General features: G+C 38.7%; 1 protein-coding gene and 1 long non-coding RNA gene across 2 annotated transcripts in view; one reads left to right on the plus strand and one right to left on the minus strand.

Moving 5' to 3' along the window:
- Nucleotides 1-18,620, plus strand: part of SLC22A9 (solute carrier family 22 member 9) — a 42,537-nt gene extending 23,917 nt beyond the window's left edge. The window contains exons 7-10 of the mRNA XM_004051402.5: nt 13,313-13,527; nt 14,927-15,035; nt 15,491-15,694; nt 16,613-18,620. Coding sequence (XP_004051450.3) covers nt 13,313-13,527; nt 14,927-15,035; nt 15,491-15,694; nt 16,613-16,673 — 589 coding nt within the window. The 3' untranslated portion in view covers nt 16,674-18,620. The remainder of the gene's footprint in view (nt 1-13,312; nt 13,528-14,926; nt 15,036-15,490; nt 15,695-16,612) is intronic.
- Nucleotides 1-22,435, minus strand: part of LOC134756452 (uncharacterized) — a 67,534-nt gene that overhangs the window by 22,569 nt on the left and 22,530 nt on the right. The gene's annotated exons all lie outside the window — the stretch shown is intronic.

Below are 22,435 nucleotides of genomic sequence, written 5' to 3' on the forward strand. Positions count from 1 at the left end.
GGGATGTGTTTCCATTTGTTTGTGTCATCCATGATTTCTTTCAGCAGTGTTTTGTAGCTTTCCTTGTAGGGGTCTTTTGCCTCCTTGGTTAGGTTTATTCCTAAGTATTTTAATTTTTTTGCAGCTATTATAAAAGGGGTTTGGTTCTTGATTTGATTCTTCACTTGGTCTCTGCTGGTGTATAGAAGAGCAACTGATTAGTGTACATTAATTTTGTATCTGGAAACTTTGCTGAATTCTTTTATCAGTTCTAGGAACTTTCTGGAGGAGTCTCTAGTGTTTTCAAGGTAAACAATCATATCGTCAGCAAACAGTGACAGTTTGACTTTCAGTAATATGCTGAAGAGGAGTGGTGAGAGTGGGCATCCTTGTCTTGTTCCAGTTCTCAGAGGGAATGTTTTCAACTTTTCCCCATTCAGTATTATGTTGGCTGTGGGTTCGTCATAGATGGCTTTTATTACATTCATCTATGTCCTTTGTATGCCAGTTTTGCTGAGAGTTTTAATTATAATGAGATGCTGGATTTTGTCAAATGCTTTTCCTGCTGTTAGTCTGATGGGCTTCCCTTTGTGGGTAACCCAACCTTTCTCTCTGGCTGCCCTTAACATTTTTTCCTTCATTTCAACCTTGGTGAATATGAGGATTATGTGTCTTGGGGTTACTCTTCTTGAGGAGTGTCTTTGTGGTGTTCTCTGTAGTTCCTGAATTTGAATGTTGGCCTGTCTTGTTAGATTGGGGAAGTTCTCCTAGATAATATTCTGAAGAGTGTTTTCCAACTTGTTTCCATCCTCCCCAGCACTTTCAGGTACACCAAGCAAATGTGGGTTTGGTCTTTTAGTCCCATATTTCTTGGGGACTTTGTTCATTCATTTTCATTCTTTTTTCTCTAATCTTGTCTTCATGCTTTATTTCATTAAGTTGATCTTCAATCTCTGATATCCTTTCTTCCGTTTGATCAATTCAGCTATTGATACTTGTGTATGCTTCACGAAGGTCTTGTATTGTGTTTGCAGCTCCATCAGGTCATTTATGTTCTTCTCTAAACTGGTTATTCTAGTTAGCAATTCCTCTAACCTTTTTTCAACGTTCTTAGCTTGAGATGTGAGGTATCATTCCAGTCATCATGCTATTTGTCACATTTATACCTTGGTTTTTTTGGTTTTCCTTTTTTTTTAATTCTATTTTTGTTTTATAGGTCTTGTGATATTTAGGCTTTAAAGAGGTTCTATTTTAATGTGTTTCCAGGATTTGTTTCAAGATTTAGAGGTCCTTTTAGCAGTTCTTGTAGGAGTGGTTTAGTAATGGTGAATTCTGTCAGCATTTGTTTATCTGAAAAAGACAATCTTTCCTTCATATGGGATGCTTAGTTTCACTGGATACAAAATTCTTGGCTGATAATTGTTTTGTTTGAGGAGGCTGAAGATAGGACCCCAATCCCTTCTAGCTTGTAGGGTTTCTTCTGAGAAATCTTCTGTTAATCTGATAGGTTTTCCCTTATAGGTTACCTGGTGCTTTTGTCTCACAGCTCTTAAGCTTCTTTCCTTCGTCTTAACTTTAGATAGACGACAATGTGCCTAGGCGATTATCTATTTGAGATGAATTTCACAGGATTTCTTTGTGCTTCTTATATTCGCATGTCTAGTTCTCTAGCAAGGCTGGGGAAGTTTTCCTCAATTTTTTCCCCCAAATATGTTTTCCAAACTTTTAGATTTCTCTTCTGACTCCGGAACACCAAATATTCTTAGGTTTGGTCGTTTAGCATAATCCCAGACTTTTTGGAGGCTTTGTTCATATTTTCTCATTCTTTATTTATTTATTTTTTTGTCTTTGTTAGATTGGGTTAATTTGAAGATCTTGTCTTCGAGCTCTGAATTTCTTTCTTCTGCTTGTTCAATTCTATTGCTGAGGCTTTCCAGAGCATTTTGCATTTCTATAAGTGTCTCCAATGTTTCCTGAAGTTTCTTTTGCTTTTTCTTTATGCTATATATTTCCTTTAATATTTCTCCCTTCACTTCTTGTATCATTTTTTACTTCCCTGCCCTGAGCTTTGCCTTTCTCTGGTGCCTCCCTGATTAGCTTAATAACTAACCTCTTGAATTCTTTTTCAGGTAAATCAAGAATTTCTTCTTGGTTTGGATCCATTGCTGGTGAGCTAGTGTAATGTTGGGGGGTTGTTTAAGAGCCTTGTTTTGTCATTTTACCAGAGTTGGTTTTCTGGTTCCTTCTCATTTGGGTAGGTCTAGGGCTAAAGGCTGTTTTTCAGGTTATTTTGTCCCACGGTGTTCCCTTGATGGAGTACTCTCCCTTTTTCTAGGGATGTGGCTTCCTGAGAGCTGAGCTGCAGTGATTGTTATCTCGCTTCTGGGTCCAGCCATCCAACAAGTCTACCAGGCTCCGCTCTGGTACTGGGGATTGTCTGCACAGAGTCCTGTGATTTGAACTGTCTATTGGTCTCTCGGCCATGGATACCAGCACCTGTTCTGGTGGAGGTGGCTAGTGGGTGAAATTGACTCTATGCAGGTTCTTAGCTTTGGTGGTTTAATGTTCTATTTTTGTGCTGGTTGGCCTCCCGGCTGGGGGTGGCACTTTCCAGAGAGCATCAGCTGTGGAGAGAACAGCAGTGAGTGGGGCCCTAGAACTCCCAAGAATATATGCCTTTTGTCTTCAGAAGTTGGGTAGGGAAAGGCTATCAGGTGGGGGCAGGACTAGGCATGTCTGAGCTCAGACTCTCCTTGGGTGGGTCTTACTGCAGCTGCTGTTGAGGATAGGGGTGAGGTTCCCAGGTCAAAGGAGTTGTGTATTTAGGAGTATTATGGCTGCCTCTGCTGAGTAATGCAGGTTGTCAGGGAAGTGGGGGAAAGCCCACAGTCACAGGCCTTGCCCAGCTCCCATGCAATCCAAAGAGCTGGTCTCACTCCCATTGTGTCCCACTAACAGCACCGAGTCTGTTTTCCAGGCAGTGAGTGAGCAGGGCTTTAGAACCTTCCCCAGGCTGCCCACCTCCCAGCTGCAAGAGAAAAGGGCTTTAGTTCTTTCTCTGCCTGTGGAGTCTGCAGGCCAAATTCGCACTCTCTCCCAAGTTCTGGCCAGGAGGTTTAACATCCAGTTCAAATTATTACAAAGTTCAGCTGCAGATGTCCTTCTTCCTGTGACATTTTTCTGCCTCTCTCCACAGCCCCCCACAAAATGCCAGGCAGGAATGGCTGGCATGGGGGCCCAGCAAGCTCCCAGGGCCTTTCCTGCTGCTTCCTCTACCTCTGTATCTCTCTTGGCTCTCTAAATTAACTCAGCTCCAGGTAAGGTCAGAAACTTCCTGCAAAGTAGACCTTCAGTTTCCCCAGTGGGGGTGTGTGTTCAGGGGTGGAGGATCTCCCTTTTCTACTTCTGCAGTTTGGGCACTCGTCGTATTTGGGATATCTCCTGGCTCCTGCAGGAGCAGTCGGCTTCCTCCAAAGGATCTGTGGGTCCTTTCAGGATTCCCGTTTTGTTTCTGCAGTTATTCTGGAGCTAAAATTCACGATGCAAGCCTCCAAATACTGCACTTCAATTGCATTTTCAACTCCAAAATTTCTGCTTCATTAGTTTTAATTATTTCAATTTCTTTGTCAAATTTATCTGATAAAATTCTGATTTTTTTCTCTGTGTTATCTTTAATTTCATAGATTTTCCTCAAAAGAGCTATTTTGAATTCTCTGTGTGAAAGGTCACATATCTCTGTCTCTCCAGGATTGGTCCCTAGTGCCTTATTTAGTTTACTTGGTGAGATAATGTTTCCTGGATGGTGTTGATGCTTGTGGATGTTCATCAGTGTCTGGGCACTGAAAACTTAGGTATTTATTGTAGTCTTCACAGTCTGAGTTTGTTTGTACACATCTTTCTTAGGAAAGTTTTCCATGTATGCAAAGGGACTTTAGTGATTTGATCTGTTTTTCATCACTGCAGACATATGTTCATTAGGAGGGACCCCAAGGCCAGTAATGCTGCAGTTCTTGCAGACCCACAGATATACTGACATCATGGTCATGGATAACATCCAGAAGAATTATCTGGATTACCAGGCAGATACTTTTGTTCTCTTCCCTTACTTTCTCTGAAACAAATGGGGGTTTTGTCTCTATACTGAGCTGCCTCGAGCTGGGGGAGGGGTAACACAAGCACCTCTGTGGCCACCACCACTGGAACTGCACTGTATCAGACCTGAAGCCAGTATAGCACTGGGTATCACCCAAGGCCCATAGTAATCACTGCCTGGCTACTGCCTAGGTTTGCCCAAGGCCCTAGGGCTCTACAGTCAGCAGTTGTCAAAGCTGGCTAGGTTCATGTTATTCCCTTCATGGTCACAAGTTCCCCACAACCACAGATGTGTCTATAGATGCCATCCAGCAACCAGGGCTTAGAGTCAGAAACCTTTGAAAAATATCTGGTGTTTTATTCTACTGTGGCTGAGCTGGCACCCAAGGCACAAAAGAAAGTCTTTTCCATTCTTCCCACCCTTTTCCACAAGCAGAGGAGTCATCTCATGGCCACCACCACCCCACGTTTATGGTAAGTACTACCTGTTTATTGCCAATGTGCACTCAAGGTCTAAGTGTTCTTCAGTCAGCTTGTGATGAATGCTGCTTCCAGGCCTGAGAATTACCTTTCAGGGAAATGGGCTTCCCTCTGGCCCAGAGCAGGTCCAAAACTGCCATCCAAGAGCCCAGGCTTGGATTTATGGACCCCAAGACCCCGCTTGGTGTTCTATCCTATGGTGGCTGAGTTGGTACCTAAGCTGCAAGACGAAGCCTCCTTTAATCTTGCCTCTTCTTTTCTCAAGTAGAAGGAGTGTCTCCCCTTAATTACCACAGCTGGAAATGTGCCAGGTCACACCTGAAGCCAGCACAAGGCAGAGTCTCACCCAAGGCCAATCGCGTGAACTACCTGGCCACCACTGATGATTATTCAGGACCCAAGGTTTTTTAGTCAGCAGGTGATGAATCCTGTCAGGCCTGGGTCCTTCCCTTCAAGGCAGTACGTTTCCTTCTGCCCCTGGAGATGTCTGGAGATGTCATCTGGGAGCTACATCCTGGAATGCAGGCCCCAGGACCCTATTCTACTGTGGCTGAAATAGTATCCATGTTGCAAGACAAAGTCCTCTTCATTCTTCCCTCTCCTCTCCTCAAGTCAAAGGGAGAATTCTCTCCTGGAGCTGCAAGCTGCTGGGGTCTCACTAGATCACAGGTCCCCCGAGTTCACTGACCCCAGGCCCAGCACAGCACCAGGGTTTGCCTAGGAATAGCAGTCCTTGTAGCCAAGACTGTCTTTTAAGTTTATTTAAGACCCCATAGCCCTTTAGTCCATGATGGTGAGGCTTGCCAGAACCCAGATTCTGACCACTGGGATGGGCGATTCCCCTCTGGCTAGGGCTGGTCTAAATGCTCCCTCCATGGTTGCTGGCTGAGTTCTGTCTGGTGCTGCTTTCCTCTGCGACAGGGCAGCACTGATTCCCAATGCAAAGTCCCACAATCACTGTGCTGTCTAACCCCCAAGCACACAGAGATGCCCTGCACCAGGCAGCCACTGCTGGGAGATGGGCAGGGTTGGCATTGGCAACTCAAGACAGTCTTTCCTACCCTCTTCAGTGTCTCAGTGATATGAAATTAAAACCAAGTACTGTGATCTCCCACCTTATTTTTGGCTCTTATGAAGCTGCTTTTTGTGTGTAGATAATTGTTAAATGTTCTGTTTCTGTGGGAAAGATGACCTTAGAGGCTTCTACTCAGCCATCTTGCTCCTCCTCCTTGTTCTGTGTTATTATTCCTTCAAAGAAACTTTCTACTTCAGTGTATGCATCCTTATTAAGGCAAATAACTCAGACTTAAAAATAATTTATCATCAGGTATTTTTGCAGGCCTCATATTAACAACAAAGCAAATAGTCTCTAATAGATACATAAAAATGAAAAGCAAGAAGTTAAAACATACTACCACACAAAGTCCTTATACACAAAAAAGAAAGGAAGAAGGTATATAGAGGACTTACAAAGTAACCACAAAACAAATAACAAAATGGCAGTTATAAATTCTTGCCTATTAATCGCATTGAATGTACATGGACTAAATTCTCCAATTAAAAGACATGAAATAGCTGAATGGGTTAAAAAACAAGGCCCAACTCTTAAGTTCCTACAAGTAATATACTTCACCTGTAAAATTACACCTGCACTAGAAATGAATGGACAGAAAAAGGTATTCCATGCAAACAGAGGCCAAAAAAGAGCAGGAGCTGCTATGGTGATATCAAATAAAATAGATATCACATCAATACTGTAAAAACAGACAAAGGAGATCATTATATAATGATAAAGGGGTCAATTCAGTAAGAAGATATAAAAACTGCAAATATATGTGTTATCAACATGGGAGCACCTAGATATATAAATATTACTAGAACTAAAGAGATAGACCCCAGTACAAAAATAGTTGAGAATTTCAACAACCAACTTTCTGCATTGATAAGTTCCTCTAGATGGAAAATCAAAAAAGAAAAATTGGACTTTATTTTCATGATAGATGAAATGGACTTAATAAATTTTTACAGAACATTTTACTCAACAAATGCAGGATGTGCATTCTTCCCATCAGCACATCCAACATTCTTCAGATAGACCATGTTAGAACAAAAAAACTCAGGAAATTTTAAAATTTCAGTCATATCAAGTTATCTTTTCTGATCACATTGGAATAAAACAATAACAAAAGGAACTTTGAAAAATATACAAATACCTGAAAATTAAACAATATGCTCCTAAATGACAAATGTGTCAATCAAGGAATTAAGAAGAAAATTAAAAATTTCTTCAACCAAATGAAAATGGAAACACAATATACCAAACCTTTGAGATATGGCAAAAGAAGCACTAACAGGTATGTTTATAGCAATAAACACCTACCTCAAAACAGTAGAAAAACTTCAAATAGCCTAGGATGTACCTTAAAGAAGTAGAAATGCAACAACAAATGAAACCCAAAATTAGTAGCAGGAAAGAAATAATAAAGATCAGAGCAAGAAATAAACGAAATTGATACAAAAAATACAAGTCAAAAGTTGTTTTGTGAAAAATAAACAACATCAACAAGACTTTATGCAAACTAAGAAAAAAATAGAGAAAACAAAAATAAATCAAATTGAAGATAAAAAAAGAGATATTACAACTGACATCACAGAAATTCAATGGATCATTAGAGACTATTATAAGCAACTTTATGCCAATAAATTGAAAACCCTAGAAGAGGTGGATAAATGTTTTTGACACATAGAATATTGATTGAACCAAGTTGACACATTAAGAAATACAAACCATGAACAGAGCAATTACCAGCAGCAAGACACCAGCAGTAATAAAAAGTCCCCCATCAAAGAACAACCTAGAACCTGATAGCTTCAGAACAACTGAATTCTACCAAACATTTAAAGAACTCATACCTATTGTACTCAAACTATTTGAGAAAATAAAGGAGGTGGGAATACTTCCAAACTCATTTCACAAGGCCAGCATTACCCTGATGCCAAAACCAGAAATGAACACACACAAAAAAGAACACATCACTGATGAACATAGATGTAACAATTCTCAACAAAATAGTAGCAAACAAAATTTTAAAACACATTAAAGAGATCATTCATCACGACCAAGTGTGATTCATCCCAAGGATGCAAGAATGATTCTGCATAGGCAAGTCAATAAACATAAAACATAACATTAGTAGGATCAAGGACAAAAATATATAATCATTTCAACAGACGCCAAAAGCATTTGATAAAATTCAAATTCTCTCTTTATGATAAAAGCTCTCAACAAATTGAGCATAAAAGGAAAATACCTCAAAACAATAAGATCATATGTAACAAACCCACAGCTAACATCATAGAGAATGGGGAAAAAAATGAAAGCTCTTCTTCTAAGATCATGTAGAAGACAAGTATGCCCACTTTCACCACTTTTACTCAATATAGTAGTGGAAGTCCTACCCAGAGCAACTAGGCAAGAGAAAAAAAGAAAAGGAATCCATATTGGAAAGGAAGAAATCAAAATGTCCTCATTTGCATATGATATAATTTTATATTTACAAAAACCCAAAGACCCTCTCAAAAATCTATCTGAATAAACAAAAAATTCAGTAAAGTTGCAGGATACAAAATCAACATAAAACATAATTACCATAACTATATTTCAATAAAGAGCAATCTGAAAAGGAAATTAAGAAAGCAATCTCATTTGCAATTCGTTACAAAAAGTAAAATACCTAGTAATAAACTACACCAAAGAACTGAAAGATTTCTACAATGAAAACAATAAGCTGATACAAAAAATAGAAAGACATCCCATGTGCATGGATTAGAAGAACCAATATTGTTAAAATGTCCCTATTACCCAAGGCAATCTACAGATTCAATGCAATCTCTATCAAAATACCAATGACATTCTTCACAGAATTTTTTTTAGTCCTAAAAGTTACACAAAATCAAAAAAGACCCATAAAGCCAAAGAAATCCTAAGCAAAAAGAACAAAGCTGGAGTGGCTGAGCTAATTTGCATTCCCACCCACAGTTTACTGTGTTCCCTTTTCTCCACAACCTCGCCAGCATGTTAATTTTTGACTTTTTAATAACAGCCATTCTGACTGGTGTAAGATGCTATCTCATTATTGCTTTGATTTGTATTTCTCAAATGATTAGTGATGTTATAAGTTTTTTTATATGCTTGTTGGCCATGTGTATGTCTTCTCTGGAGAACTGTCAGTTCATGTCCTTTGCCCATTTTTAATGGGTTTGTTTGTTTGTTTGTTTTATTGTTGCTTTATTTGAGTCCCATATAGATTCCAAACATTAGACCTTTGTCAAATGCATAACCTGCAAATATTTTTTCCCATTCTATAGGTTGTCTGTTTACTCTGGTGTTAGCTTCCTTTGCTGTTCAGAAGCTCCTTGGTTTAATTAGTTCCTGCTTTTCAATTTGGTTTTGTTGCAATTGCTTTTGGAGTCTTTATCATAAAATCTTTGCCAGGGCTGATGTTCAGCATGGTATTTCCTCTTTTCTTCTGTGTTTTTAACACTTTTACATCTTACATTCAAGTCTTTCATCCATCTTGAGTTGAATTTTGTATATGGTCAAAGGAAGGGGTCTAGTTTCAAAATTTTGCGTATTGCTAGCCAGTTATCCAAGCACTATCTATTGAATAGGGAGTCTTTCCCCATTGCTTGCTTTTGTCAGCTTTGTTGAAGATCAGGCAGTTGTAGGTATGTGGCTTTATTTCTGTTATCTAATGACTGTGTTGCATTGGTCTATGTATCTGCTCTTATGCCAGTATCATGCTGTTTTCATTACTGTAGCCTTGTTGTGTAGTTTGAAATCAGGTAGTGTGATGCCTCTCACTCTGTTCCTTTTGTTTAGGATTGATTTGGCTATTTGAGCTCCACTGTGACATTTCCCATGTAACAAACCTACATGTGTACCCCTAACCTAAAATGAAAGTTGAAAAAAAAAATAAAGTTTTTTAACTAAATGTAAAATTATGTTTTAAAAGATCACATAATTAGTAAATGGTACAATCAGAACTTGAACACTAATCTGACATTAAATCTTGCACTTCTAGCCATTATACCATATTACTTTCCTTTTACACTATACTGTCTTCACTCAATATGTAATTATTTTGGAAATTAAGGACACTAAAATTCCCATAAACACTAACATTTTTAGAATATTTGTATGTTTGCTCACATTTCACCATTTTTTGAAGTTCACACATATACATGCTCATCAACTTTTGTTTCAGCTTCCCTGAAGGAAGATTTAAGGAGAAGAAAAACACTTTCCAAAATATATCAATACAAAAGATTGTTATAAAAAGTCAATGACATATAACTGACAATTGGATAAATGGACAGATTCTAAGAATTTCAGACTATTAAGTGAAATTAATATAGTCAGAAGACTAAAAACCAAATATATGAAAGTAAAAAAGAATTCCATATTAATCCATTTTCTGATTAAATTATCAAAGAAAAGAGAGAATTTTGAAAGCAGCAAGATAAAGTGACTTGTTATATACTAAGAGAATGTCCTCCATAAGATGACTGGGGGATGGCAGGTTTCTGCAGAAACCTTGTAGGCCAACAGAGAGTGGGATGATATGTTCAGAGAGATGAAAAAATAAAAGGCTAACAAAAATTACTGTATCTTGCATACCATCCCCTCAATAATGAAAAGAAATACTTTCCCACACAAACAAAAGTTGAGTGAGTCTGTCAGCACCCCTACCTGCATTATTATTATTTCCAAAGGGAAACCTTGAACTTTAAAAAATAGCACTAAAGAGCAGCATGAGAGCATATGAACATATAAATCTCACTGATAAATGACTAATGTGAAAAGTCCAGTATTAATATTATACTCAACAATAAAAAACTGAAAACTCTTCCTTTAAGATCAAGAACAAGATAAGGATTCTACTCTCACCACTTCTATTCAATATAGTCCTTGAAATTCTAACAAGAGCAATTAGGGAAGAAAAAGAGATAAAAAGGTAAGAAAAGGAGATAAAATATGAAGTGTTTTATGGAGGATTAAACACATAAAAAATGAAATAGTATCCTATACCTATTAGGATTATATTATCAAAAATAAATAAATAAATAAATAAACAAGAAATAATAAGTGTTCAAAGGATATGGAGAAATTGGAACCCTTGTATATTGTTGGTGGCCATATAAAATGCTACACCCACCATGAAGACACTATGGAGGTTAGAACTACCATATGATTCTGTATTCTCACTTATGGGATCTCAATTCTTCAGAAAAGAATTGAAATCAGTATTTGGAAGAGATATTTGCACTCCCATATGTTCATTGCTGCATTATTCACAATTGCCAAGATATGGAAGCAACTTAACTATTCATTTACATATGAATGAATAAGCAAAATATGTTATATATCTATAATGGAATATTAGCCTCAAAAAAGAAAGAAAAAGTCATACCCAACATGTATGAACCTTGGGCTAGCACAGAAGAACAAACACTGTCTGATTTCACTTACATGAGATATCTAAAAAAAGTCAACTCATAGAAGCAGAAAGTAGGATAGTGGTTTTCAGGGACAGGGGACAGAGGGGAATAGGGAGTTGTCATTTAAGGGCATAAAGTATCAGTTATGCAAGATGCAAATGTCTTGGAAATCTGCTGTACAACATTATGCTTACAGTTAATACTGTACTGTATCTAAAAATTTGTTAAGTAGGTAAATCTCTCAGCTTAAGGAGATTTTGGGCTGAGACGATGGGGTTTTCTAGGTAAATCTCATCTTATGTATTTTTATCACAATATTTTAAAAATAAATAAGTGTTTTGAGAGCCCCCAACTAAATTTGGATTTCAGTACCAGAGTGGTTAAAAACCCTGCCCTAAAAAGAAAATGAATGGGAGCTGGATTCACGCAATACTTTTCCTTCAGTGGATGGCCTGATGCCTAGTTGTTTGACCCTTGACCAGGGGAACCTTCACACAGGAAGCTTGTTTATACTGGCAGATGCCCTTGGGGCTCTTTTCCGACCCACGTACAGTTTATGTCTGCCTGACCATTGCTCTGGCACTGGTTGCCTAACATTGTGTTCTCACTGCAGTCCTAGGGAAAACCCAGCCTGAAACAGCCCCTAGTTTTTCAGACAGAAAGCGTAAATTCAGTACACCACCACAAGAAGAAGCAAACTCAAAGATGTCTACTTACAGATCCTGGGAAAGGAGAGAATAATGAATTGGGAGGGCAGTGTTCTGTCCCCAGGTCAGATGAGGCAGAAATGAAGAAACTGGCCGAGAAACCAAAATCTCAGAAATCACCACTAAAGGACTTATCTATGTAACCAAACACCACCTGTTCCCCAAAAGCTATTGAAATAATAACAATAATAATAATAATAAAAGGAATACATGGCAACTAGCAGTTTATATAAAGAAATCAGGTGTGGGTCACTTAAAGTTTGCAGGCAAATGCCTGAATAGTTCATTTAAAGGAAGCAACAGGAAAGCAGGGAACCCATCAGCTAAACAGGAGAGATGACTCTAAGTTATCGCTGGCTTCTGGTTTGAGCAATTTGGAAGTGGTGTGAGAACTAGAAACTGTGTCAAGGGCGACTAAGCCCTGCTGTGCTGTGAGAAAGTTAAACCTGTAATCAAAATGAACGATGAGACAACATAAAATTGTAGGAATTCCCTCTAATAAGATACATATGTATTCTGAAAACGTAATAAAAACTATTGACTCCTTTCTATGCTAATAAACAAAACCATCACGAGGTTATATGCCATTAAACATAAGTAATATAAAAATAGGTTTCCTTGTTGCATTCTGGATTTACTACACAGGACCAACTACACAGTGAATGCTGTGGTATACAATCTGTCACTCAATAAGTTGTACATTTTAGTGACATTTCTGATTGTAATGGAGGTAAATGGACATTTCAGCTCCTGAGGTACTCACTGGGAGTTTGACTAATATCTGTAAATTTTTACTTTTAATTTTATGGCCCTCAGGATAGTGAATTGTCTTGCAGTGGTTTTTGTTGTCATGTGAGCAAATTGGCTTTAGAATACTAGTAAAAGCAATTACTTATAATAAATAAATAAATAAACCTCAGGCCCCATAGTTTAATCCTCCATAAAACACTTGCTGTCTTCCAAAAAATTAATGACAATTATGACCATCATCATCTTACCATCATTTTATGATAATTTAAAAATCAACATATTGTGGTATCTTCAGTTCTCTTTGACACTTATTTTAGCTTTGAGAGACAGGACTTGGTGGTTGAAATATGAGTTTGAGACTTGGTTTGCTTTTGCGGAGGAAGGTGGCAGCATTTTCAAATGGAACTCTCTTCTTTTCCCACACTTTCAGTCATCATCTTTGTAGGTAGTATTATACTTTTGCCTCATTTTTATCAAATAGAAGCTACCAAAGGTACCTTTGAAAAGTCTTCAGAAATTATCCTGCTTCATAAGACGCAGTCTGTATCTCTTTCTGAACATATTTCAGCATCTAACTTCCAGCCTCTTCTCTAGTATTAATAACTTCTTCACAAATAGTTCCATAATGTTATCATTATCACTTAATAGATTTTTTTAAATCACGTTTTAAGAAAATATTCCACGAAATAGACCCAGCCTTTATACTTTAACAATCCCTAGCTGCCTGGGCCAATATTATTCTCATTTGTAGGATGTAGGCTCCACAGATTATAATATGTGTCTTTCCTTTTTAATCATCACAGATTTGCAAACTTTATGGCCTATTTTGGCCTTAATCTCCATGTCCAGCATCTGGGGAACAATATTTTCCTGTTGCAGACTCTCTTTGGTGCAGTCATCCTCCTGGCCAACTGTGTTGCACCTTGGGCACTGAAATACATGAACCGTCGAGCAAGCCAGATGCTTCTCATGTTCCTACTGGCAATCTGCCTTCTGGCCATCATATTTGTGCCCCAAGGTGAGAAAAGATCACAGGTGGAAGAGAGAAATGCCTTTGCCTCTTTTCTCAGGGATTGTACTTGTCACACCTATCTGAAGCCAGAAGGAAAGGGAGAATTGGGTTCTTAGGATTTCCTGACACCAATCTGGGGATTTGGGACAGATTCTGCCACAAGTTGCTGGAAAACGAGTCAAAGATGAGTAAAGGTTGGCTCTATTATATGGTTGTCCTCATCATATTCAACAAATACTAAGAAACTGAAGACATTTATTTCTGACAGTTTCTCTACAACAGCAATCAATTACTTACTCTTTGGCCAATCAAACTTTAAATGAGTATTGAGGTATAGGCCTTGTCATTGTTTCCCAACATGAGGACATAATACTGCTACTTCCTCTGTCTGGGCTCTTTCTTATTACTACAGCTTCAGTGACAATGTACTCCCTAATTCCCATGTATCTACTTGTGTGCCTTGTATTAGGTCACCATAACTGCAATCTGGTTTAGGGGAGTCATCTTGACTTCAAGGGAACAAAAGTGCCCCATCTTTATGTAAAGAACTGTACAGTAGAAATGAAGAAATTGTCAGTTAATAGCCTCTTGTAGATTCTATTTTAAGAAAGTAACTGATCATATGTAATAAGTAAGGGAACCCAGGTGGCCACCAGTCTTCACCTAACTCTTAGTGTAGTAATGTATCTAACAGGATCCCAGATTGGTGTGCTCCACTCCCCCTCTTGAATGCCAGCAATGATCCAAGTGTGCTACAAAGCAACAGCACCCTCCAACGTCATGAGGCTATGACAGGATTTCTTCAGTTGGATAGAAACAAGCCTCTGAAACTTCCCTTCAGTGCTTTCCAAAGTCTGACTTTTTTTCCTCTTTTCGATGTCCTTATTCCTAATCCTTAAAACATTAATACTCTCTAGCTTCTCTCCTAACATAGACCTCCTGATCTTTTTTGACTCTTTTCTGCAACCCTAGCCCCATGTCAATACTGTGTATGTACCTAGGTTTTAACGGCCAGGAGAACATGGATGGGTCTTATACTCCCAAGTATTGCCCTCATGACAGTCCTATGTTCTACCAGGTAGGCAGAGGAGTCCCTGGGTGGAATAAATGAAAAAACATTCAGCTCAACTTACACGCCTCTCTCTTGCTATGGCATATCTCTGATATATAGTGAGAAATGAAGTAATAGCTCAGATCCTTTTTATGCATTATTTAAGCCACAAGGTGAAGACAAATCATGTTTCTCAGCTATCAGCCACTGCACATTCTTTGCCTCTATGCATTTTCCCTACAGTACATTTAACCCTTGCAAACACCTCCAATACAGTCCTTTTCACTTCGACCTTGGGGATGCTGATTCCTTCAGCTCAGATTTCCTGAGGCCTTGTGTTCTTCCTTTCTCCAGAAATGCAGACGCTGCGTGAGGTTTTGGCAACGCTGGGCTTAGGAGCGTCTGCTCTTGCCAATACCCTTGCTTTTGCCCATGGAAATGAAGTAATTCCCACCATAATCAGGTACAGAACCTTAAGTATGCCCCGTCAGGTTCAAAATGGACCTTTCTCAGATAATTGACACTTTTTGCGGGAAGAAATCTAAGACTGGTTCATTAAGAAAATAAATTGTAACAGTCATAAACACAAATAATTACAGACCAACTTTATCTCAAGCTGACTTTTTGCCACTGTATTAAGTCCTTTGATGTATTATAGTATCCCACATAACCTTCTGAGCCACCTGAGAGGTTGGTGCTAAGAATAGCAGTATTTCCTAAATGATGAAAATGCATCTAATGCACTTGTGAACTGAAAAATTAATTGCTAGCAAATAAAAGTGAAAATTTCAAACACAGGAGTATTTCATCACCTCTGTGTGTCTAAATGTTCCCCCATAATTAGAGCAAAATGATAAATCACAAATTGCCTGTGTGGATTTTTAACAGATATTCTTTTATTGCTGTTTCCACTCAAAGGGCAAGAGCTATGGGGATCAATGCAACCTCTGCTAATATAGCAGGAGCCCTGGCTCCCCTCATGATGATCCTAAGTGTGTATTCTCCACCCCTGCCCTGGATCATCTATGGAGTCTTCCCCTTCATCTCTGGCTTTGCTTTCCTCCTCCTTCCTGAAACCAGGAACAAGCCTCTGTTTGACACCATCCAGGATGAGAAAAATGAGTGAGTAAATAGCCCGGTTGCCCCTCAGAGGATCTGTGTGCTATAGGTCTGTGCTGAGGAAGGCAAAATACCATTTAGGGCCACTGTCCTCTCGAAAGGCTTAGATTTAGGATTTTCCCATGTAATCAGTGCCTTAGGTCTAGGTACAGCCACATGCCTTCCCACAGTGACCTCAGACACCCCCTGAGGCTCTCCAGATCACACAGACCAGCTCTGCCCAGCTTTTCAAAGGAGGCTTCATAGTGAAGAAGCCAAAATTAGGTCTCCTCTTCCCTCCCTGCCCTAGTGTGATATGCACACTGTTGAAGGTATTTTACACATATGCAGAGATTCAAACACCAGATTTTCATCCCTGGGGAACCCTCAAACAAGTGGGTACCTGTAAGCTGTCTGAGATTGCCAGTGCTTACAGGCCTGACTACTAGGCCACTGAAGAATTTGTGGAAGAGTCTGCAGATGCAGGGGTATCCAATCTTTTTGCTTCCCTGGTCTACAGTGGAATAAGAATTGTCTTGGGCCACACATAAAATACACTAACACTAATAATATCTGATGAGCTAAAAAAAAATCACAAAAATATCTCATAACATTTTAAGAAAGTTTACAAATTTGTGTTGGGCCACATTCAAAGCCATCCTGGGCCACAAGCAGCCTGTGGGCCATGGGCTGGACAAGCTTGCACCAAGGCGTCCAAGGATGACAAGTAGAAGGTATCCAAGCTGCCTTCCCAGATCCTAGTCTGGGAGCTTCATCTTTTACTTCACAAGGTTTACTCAATCCCTTGGGGGCAGAGATATGGTTTTTACCAAAGCTAATGGACAAAGAATCAACATTCCTTTAAGAATGCAGGACTTACATGTTCAGTCCATGTCTTTTCATTTTTGTGATTTTTTGTTGGTTTATTTGTATTTGTTCTAGGAGAAAAGACCCCAGAGAACCAAAGCAAGAGGATCCCAGAGTGGAAGTGACGCAGTTTTAAGGAATTCCAGGAGCTGACTGCTGATCAATGAGCCAGATGAAGGGAACAATCAGGACTATTCCTAGACACTAGCAAAATCTAGAAAATAAATAACAAGGCTGGGCACGGTGGCGCACACCTGTAATCCCAACACCTTGGGAGGCTGAGGTGGGCAGATCATGAGGTCAGGAGATCAAGACCACCCTGGCCAACATGGTGAAACCCCGTCTCTACTAAAACAAATACAAAACTTAGCTGGGCACAGTGGCACAGGCCTTTAATTACAGCTACTTGGGAGGCTGAGGCAGGAGAATCACTTGAACCCAGGAGGTGGAAATTGCAATGAGCCAAGATTGGGCCACTGCACTCCAGCCTGGTAACAGAGCGAGGCTGTCTCAAAAAAAAAAAAGAAAGAAAGAAAGAAAGAAGGAAAGAAAGAAAGAAAGAAAGAAAGAAAGAAAGAAAGAAAGAAAGAAAAAGAAAAGAAATAAGATATAGTGAATAAGTAGATTCACATCACAATTGTGGTACTAAATAACTAAATATAAGCTATCTACATATAATAGTAAGAAAAAGTTTGAAGAAAATTATATAACACTTTAAAATCAATCATAATAGACTATTTATGTAGTTATAGGTCCCTAGCAAGTTTCCGGATAGGAAGATTGAATACTATTAAACACAATGTGTCTTCTTCAATTATTTGATAGAGTAACTGGTGGGATAATTACAATGAAAAATCTGCTACTTTTACAAAAACTTTAAAATAAATTCAAATTTATCTAGGAATTAATAGTAGACATTTGGTTCAGAAAAAAGAAGATCAGGGAGTGAAAATGTAGCTGTCAGGTAAGTGGGGTAGCATGCACAGAACTTTATCATAAGTTGTAATATTCATAACATTATTAGCAGATGCATTTACAAAACAAAGAAATTCAAAAGTAGACTTTAGTATGTATAACATTTAATGTGTAACAATTTCAGCACTGTACATTCTTAGAGGAAACACCTAATTATGGAATAAATAGCATTAGCCAACTAATCAGAAATAAATGACTAACAATTCAACTTTATATCCTGTATTAGTCAGGGTTCTCTAAAGGAAGAGAAATAATAGTATATATGTGTATATAAAAGTGAGTTTATTAGGAGAATTGACTCACACAGTCACAGGATGAAGTCCCACACTAGGCCATTTGCAAGCTGAGGAGCCAGGAAGCCAGTCCAAGTCCCAAAACCCCAAAAGTAGGGAAGTCAACCGTGTAGCCTTCAGTCTGTGGCCAAAAGCCTGAGAGCCCCTGACAAATCACTGGTGTGAGTCCAAGAGTTCAAAAGCTGAGGAACCTGAAGTCGGATGTTTGAGGGCAGGAAGTATCCAGCATGGGAGAAAGATGAAGGCTGGAAGACTCAGCAAGTCTGCCCTTTCCATCTTCTTCTGCCTGCTTTATTCTAGCTGCACTGACAGCTGATTAGATGGTGCCCACCCAGATTGAGGGTGCGTCTGCCTCTCCCAGTCCACTGACTCAAATGTTAATCTCCTTTGGCAACACCCTCACAGACACACCCAGGAACTATACTTTGCATCCTTCAATCCAATCAAGTTGACACTCAATATTAACCATCACATTTCCTAAACCAATATACCAATTATTGATTACGATTATGACCATCATTTCACATTGTATACATACATGTATCATCACACTGTACATCTCAAATATATGCAAGTTTTATTTGTCAATCATACTTCAGTATAGCTGAGAATAAGTTAAATGGAACAAATAAACCATGCTTTCAAAGGAGCCTTGGCTACCAAAATTCAAAAAAGAAAAACATGTTATTAATAGGAAAGTAAATTCCAAATAAACGTATATACACTTGACTACTCATTTAAGCCTTCTGTGAAGAAAACCCAAGAAATTATGGGAGAAAGCTATAAAAATATACAACAAAATGATTAAAAACATTAAATTTTCATGGTAGACCTCAAAGTTATTTAACTTTCTTCTTTGTAAGTGTATTCTAAGTTGAAGCAAGGAATATGCAACAGCTTAAAATTTTATAAATTATATAATTTTTTCACAGAATTAGGAAAAACAATTTTAAAAATCACATGGAACCAAAAAAAGAGCCTGCATAGCCAAAGCAATACTAAGCAAAAGGAATAAATTGGAGGCATCACATTATCCAACTTTGAATTATACCACAAGGCTATAGTAACCAAAACAGCATGGTACTTGTATAAAAGTAGACACATAGACCAAAGGAACAGAATAGAGAACCCAGAAATAGAGCCCTATACTTACAACCAACCTATCTTCAACAAAGCATACAAAAACATAAATAGGGGAAAGAACATCCTGTTCAATAAATGGTGCGGGGAAAACTGGATAGCCACATATAGAAGAATAAAACTGAATCCCTATCTCTTGCCATCTACAAAAATCAACTCAAGATGGATCAAAGACTTAAATTTAAGTCCTAAAAATTCTAGAAGAAAATCTAGCAAAAACATTTCTGGACATTGGTCTAGGCAAAGAATTTATGTCTGAGACCCCAAAAGCAAATGCAACAAAAACAAAAATAAATAAATAGGATCTAATTAAATTTTAAAAATTCTTCACAACAAAAGAAATAATCAGAAGAGTAAACAGACAACCCACGGTGTAGGAGAAAATATTCACAAATCATGCATCTTACAAAGGACTAATATCCAGAATCTACAAGGAACTCAAATCAGCAAGAAAAAAACAATCTCCTCCAAAAGTGCGCAGGACATGAATAGATAATTCTCAAAAGAAGATATACAAACAGCCAACAAACATATGAAAAAATGCTTAAGTGCAAGAAGGGCGATTACAATGTCAAAAAAAATAGATGTTGGCATGTATGTGTTGAAAAGGGAATACTTATACACTGTTGTATCCTCTCTGGAACACAGTATGAAGATTTTTCAAAGAATTAAGAGTAGTAGAGAAAATAGCAGATGTACCATTCAATCCCGCAATCCCACTGCTCGGTATCTACCTGTATTAGTCTGTTCTCACACTGTTATAAAGAACTGCCCAAGACTGAATAATTTATAAAGGAAAGAGGTTTAATTGACTCACAGTTCTGCATGACTGGGGAGGCCTCAGGAAACTTACAATCATGGCAGAAGGGGAACCAAATACTTCCTTCTTCAAATGATGGCAGGAAGGAGAAGAATGAGTGCTGAGCAAAGGAGGACGCCCCTTATGAAATCATCAGATCTCGTGAGAACTTAGTCACTATCACAGAAACTGCAGCACGGGAGTAACTGCCCCCATGATTCAGTTACCTCCCACCAGGTCCCACCCATGATACATGGCGATTATGGGAACTACAATTCAAGATGAGATTTGGGTGGGGACACAGCCAAACCATATCACAACCCAAAGGAAAAGAAGCCATTATATCAAGAAAAAAAACCACATGCATGTTTATTGCAGCACAATTCACAATTGCAAAAATATGGAACCAACCTAAGTGCCCAGCCACCAATCAGTGGATAAATAAAATGTGGTACCTATACATCATGGAATACTACTCAGCCATAAAAAGAAAGAAAATAATGTCTTTTGCGCAACTTAGATTGGCTGGAGGCCATTATTCTAAGTGAAGTAACTCAGGAATGGAAAACCAAATATTGTACGTTCTCACTTATAAGTGGGAGCTAAGCTACAGGTATACAAAACATATGGAGTGGTATAATGGACATTAGATACTCAGAAGGGGAGGGGAAAAAACCCTACATATTGGGTACAATATACACTACTTAGGTGATGGATGCACTAAAACCTCCAACTTTACCAATATACAATTCATCCATATAACCAAAAACCACTTGTACCCCAAAAGCTATTGAAATAAAAAGTATACATATATTTAAAATTCAGATGACATCCACTCAGAAAAAAATTATAAATTATTGTTATATTTTAAATTACAAAATACAAGATAAACTTTAGAAGACACACATATTTAGATTTCTTATGTCTATGAAAAAAGAATACATGATTCAATATACTATTGGGGAACACCAAGAACATATAATTTTCAAAGGACTAAAGTCACATGACTAAACATTTATGAAAAAGTGTGCAAGCCTATTGGAAATAGAATAGCATAAAAGGTCCAGAAATAAATCCAAGCATATATGGCCAACTAATTTTGGACAGGGACACCAGAAAGACACAATTGAAAAAGGGTACCCTCTTCAATAAATGGTGCTAGAAAAAATTGTATTTCCACATGTAAAGGAATAAAATCAAATCCTTATCTTACACCATATACAAAAATCAACTTAAAATGAATAAAAGACCCACATGTACGACCATAAAACTCTTGGAATAAAACATAGGAGAAAGAAGAGAACATAGCTCCTTGACATTGGCCTTGGCAACGATTCCATTCCTTGGATAATACACTAAAAGGTCATGCTACAAAAGCAAATATAAATAGATAGGACTACATTAAGCCAAAATGTTTCTGCACAGCAAAGGAAACAACAAAATGAAAAGGCAACCTATGGATTGGAAATATTTGCAAACTATATATCTGATAAGAGGTTAATATCCAAAATTTATGTAAAAACTCATACAACTCATTAGTAAGAAAACATATAATTCAATAATAAATGGACAAAATGCCTGAATAGATATTTCTCAAAAGATGACATAAAAATGGCCAACAAGTATAGGACAAGGTGCTCAACATCACTATTCATGAGGACAGAATAATGCAAATCAAAACTACTATGAGATGTCACCTTATATTCCTTAAAATAGCTATTATTTAAAAGGCGAATTAACAAGTATCGTCAAGAGCACGTACTGTGGCATTGTTGGTGGAATGTAAATTGCTGCAGCCATTAGGGAAAACATTATAAAGGTACCATGTAACAAAACTTCACAAGTATCACCTGAACCTAAAATAAAAGTTAAAAAGAAAAGATTCCACCCCAAAATTAAAGATAGAACTACCATGTGATCCAGCAACCCCTCTTCTGGGTATATACCCAAAAGAAATGAAAGTACCACCTTGGGGGAGGAGCCAAGATGGCCAAATAGGACCAGCTCCGGTCTACAGCTCCCAGCGTGAGCGACGCAGAAGACAGGTGATTTCTGCATTTGCATCTGAGGTACCGGGTTCATCTCACTAGGGAGTGCCAGATAGTGGGCGCTGGCCAGTGGGTGCGCTCACCCTGCGCGAGCCGAAGCAGGGCGAGGCATTGCCTCACTCAGGAAGCGCAAGGGGTCAGGGAGTTCCCTTTCCTAGTCAAAGAAAGGGGTGACGGACGGCACCTGGAAAATCGGGTCACTCCCACCTGAATACTGTGCTTTTCCGATGGGCTTAAAAAATGGCGCACCAGGAGACTATATCCCGCACCTGGCTTGGGGGTCCTACGCCCACGGAGTCTCGCTGATTGCTAGCACAGCAGTCTGAGATCAAACTGCAAGGCGGCAGTGAGGCTGGGGGAGGGGCGCCTGCCATTGCCCAGGCTTGCTTAGGTAAACAAAGCAGCCGGGAAGCTCGAACTGGGTGGAGCCCACCACAGCTCAAGGAGGCCTGCCTGCCTCTGTAGGCTCCACCTCTGGGGGCAGGGCACAGACAAACAAAAAGACAACAGTAACCTCTGCAGACTTAAATGTCCCTGTCTGACAGCTTTGAAGAGAGCAGTGGTTCTCCCAGCACGCAGCAGGAGATCTGAGAACCGGCAGACTGCCTCCTCAAGTGGGTCCCTGACCCCTGACCCCTGAGCA

This window comes from Gorilla gorilla, chromosome 9, assembly GCF_029281585.2.
Source record: "Gorilla gorilla gorilla isolate KB3781 chromosome 9, NHGRI_mGorGor1-v2.1_pri, whole genome shotgun sequence".
Taxonomy (NCBI): Eukaryota; Metazoa; Chordata; class Mammalia; order Primates; family Hominidae; genus Gorilla; species Gorilla gorilla.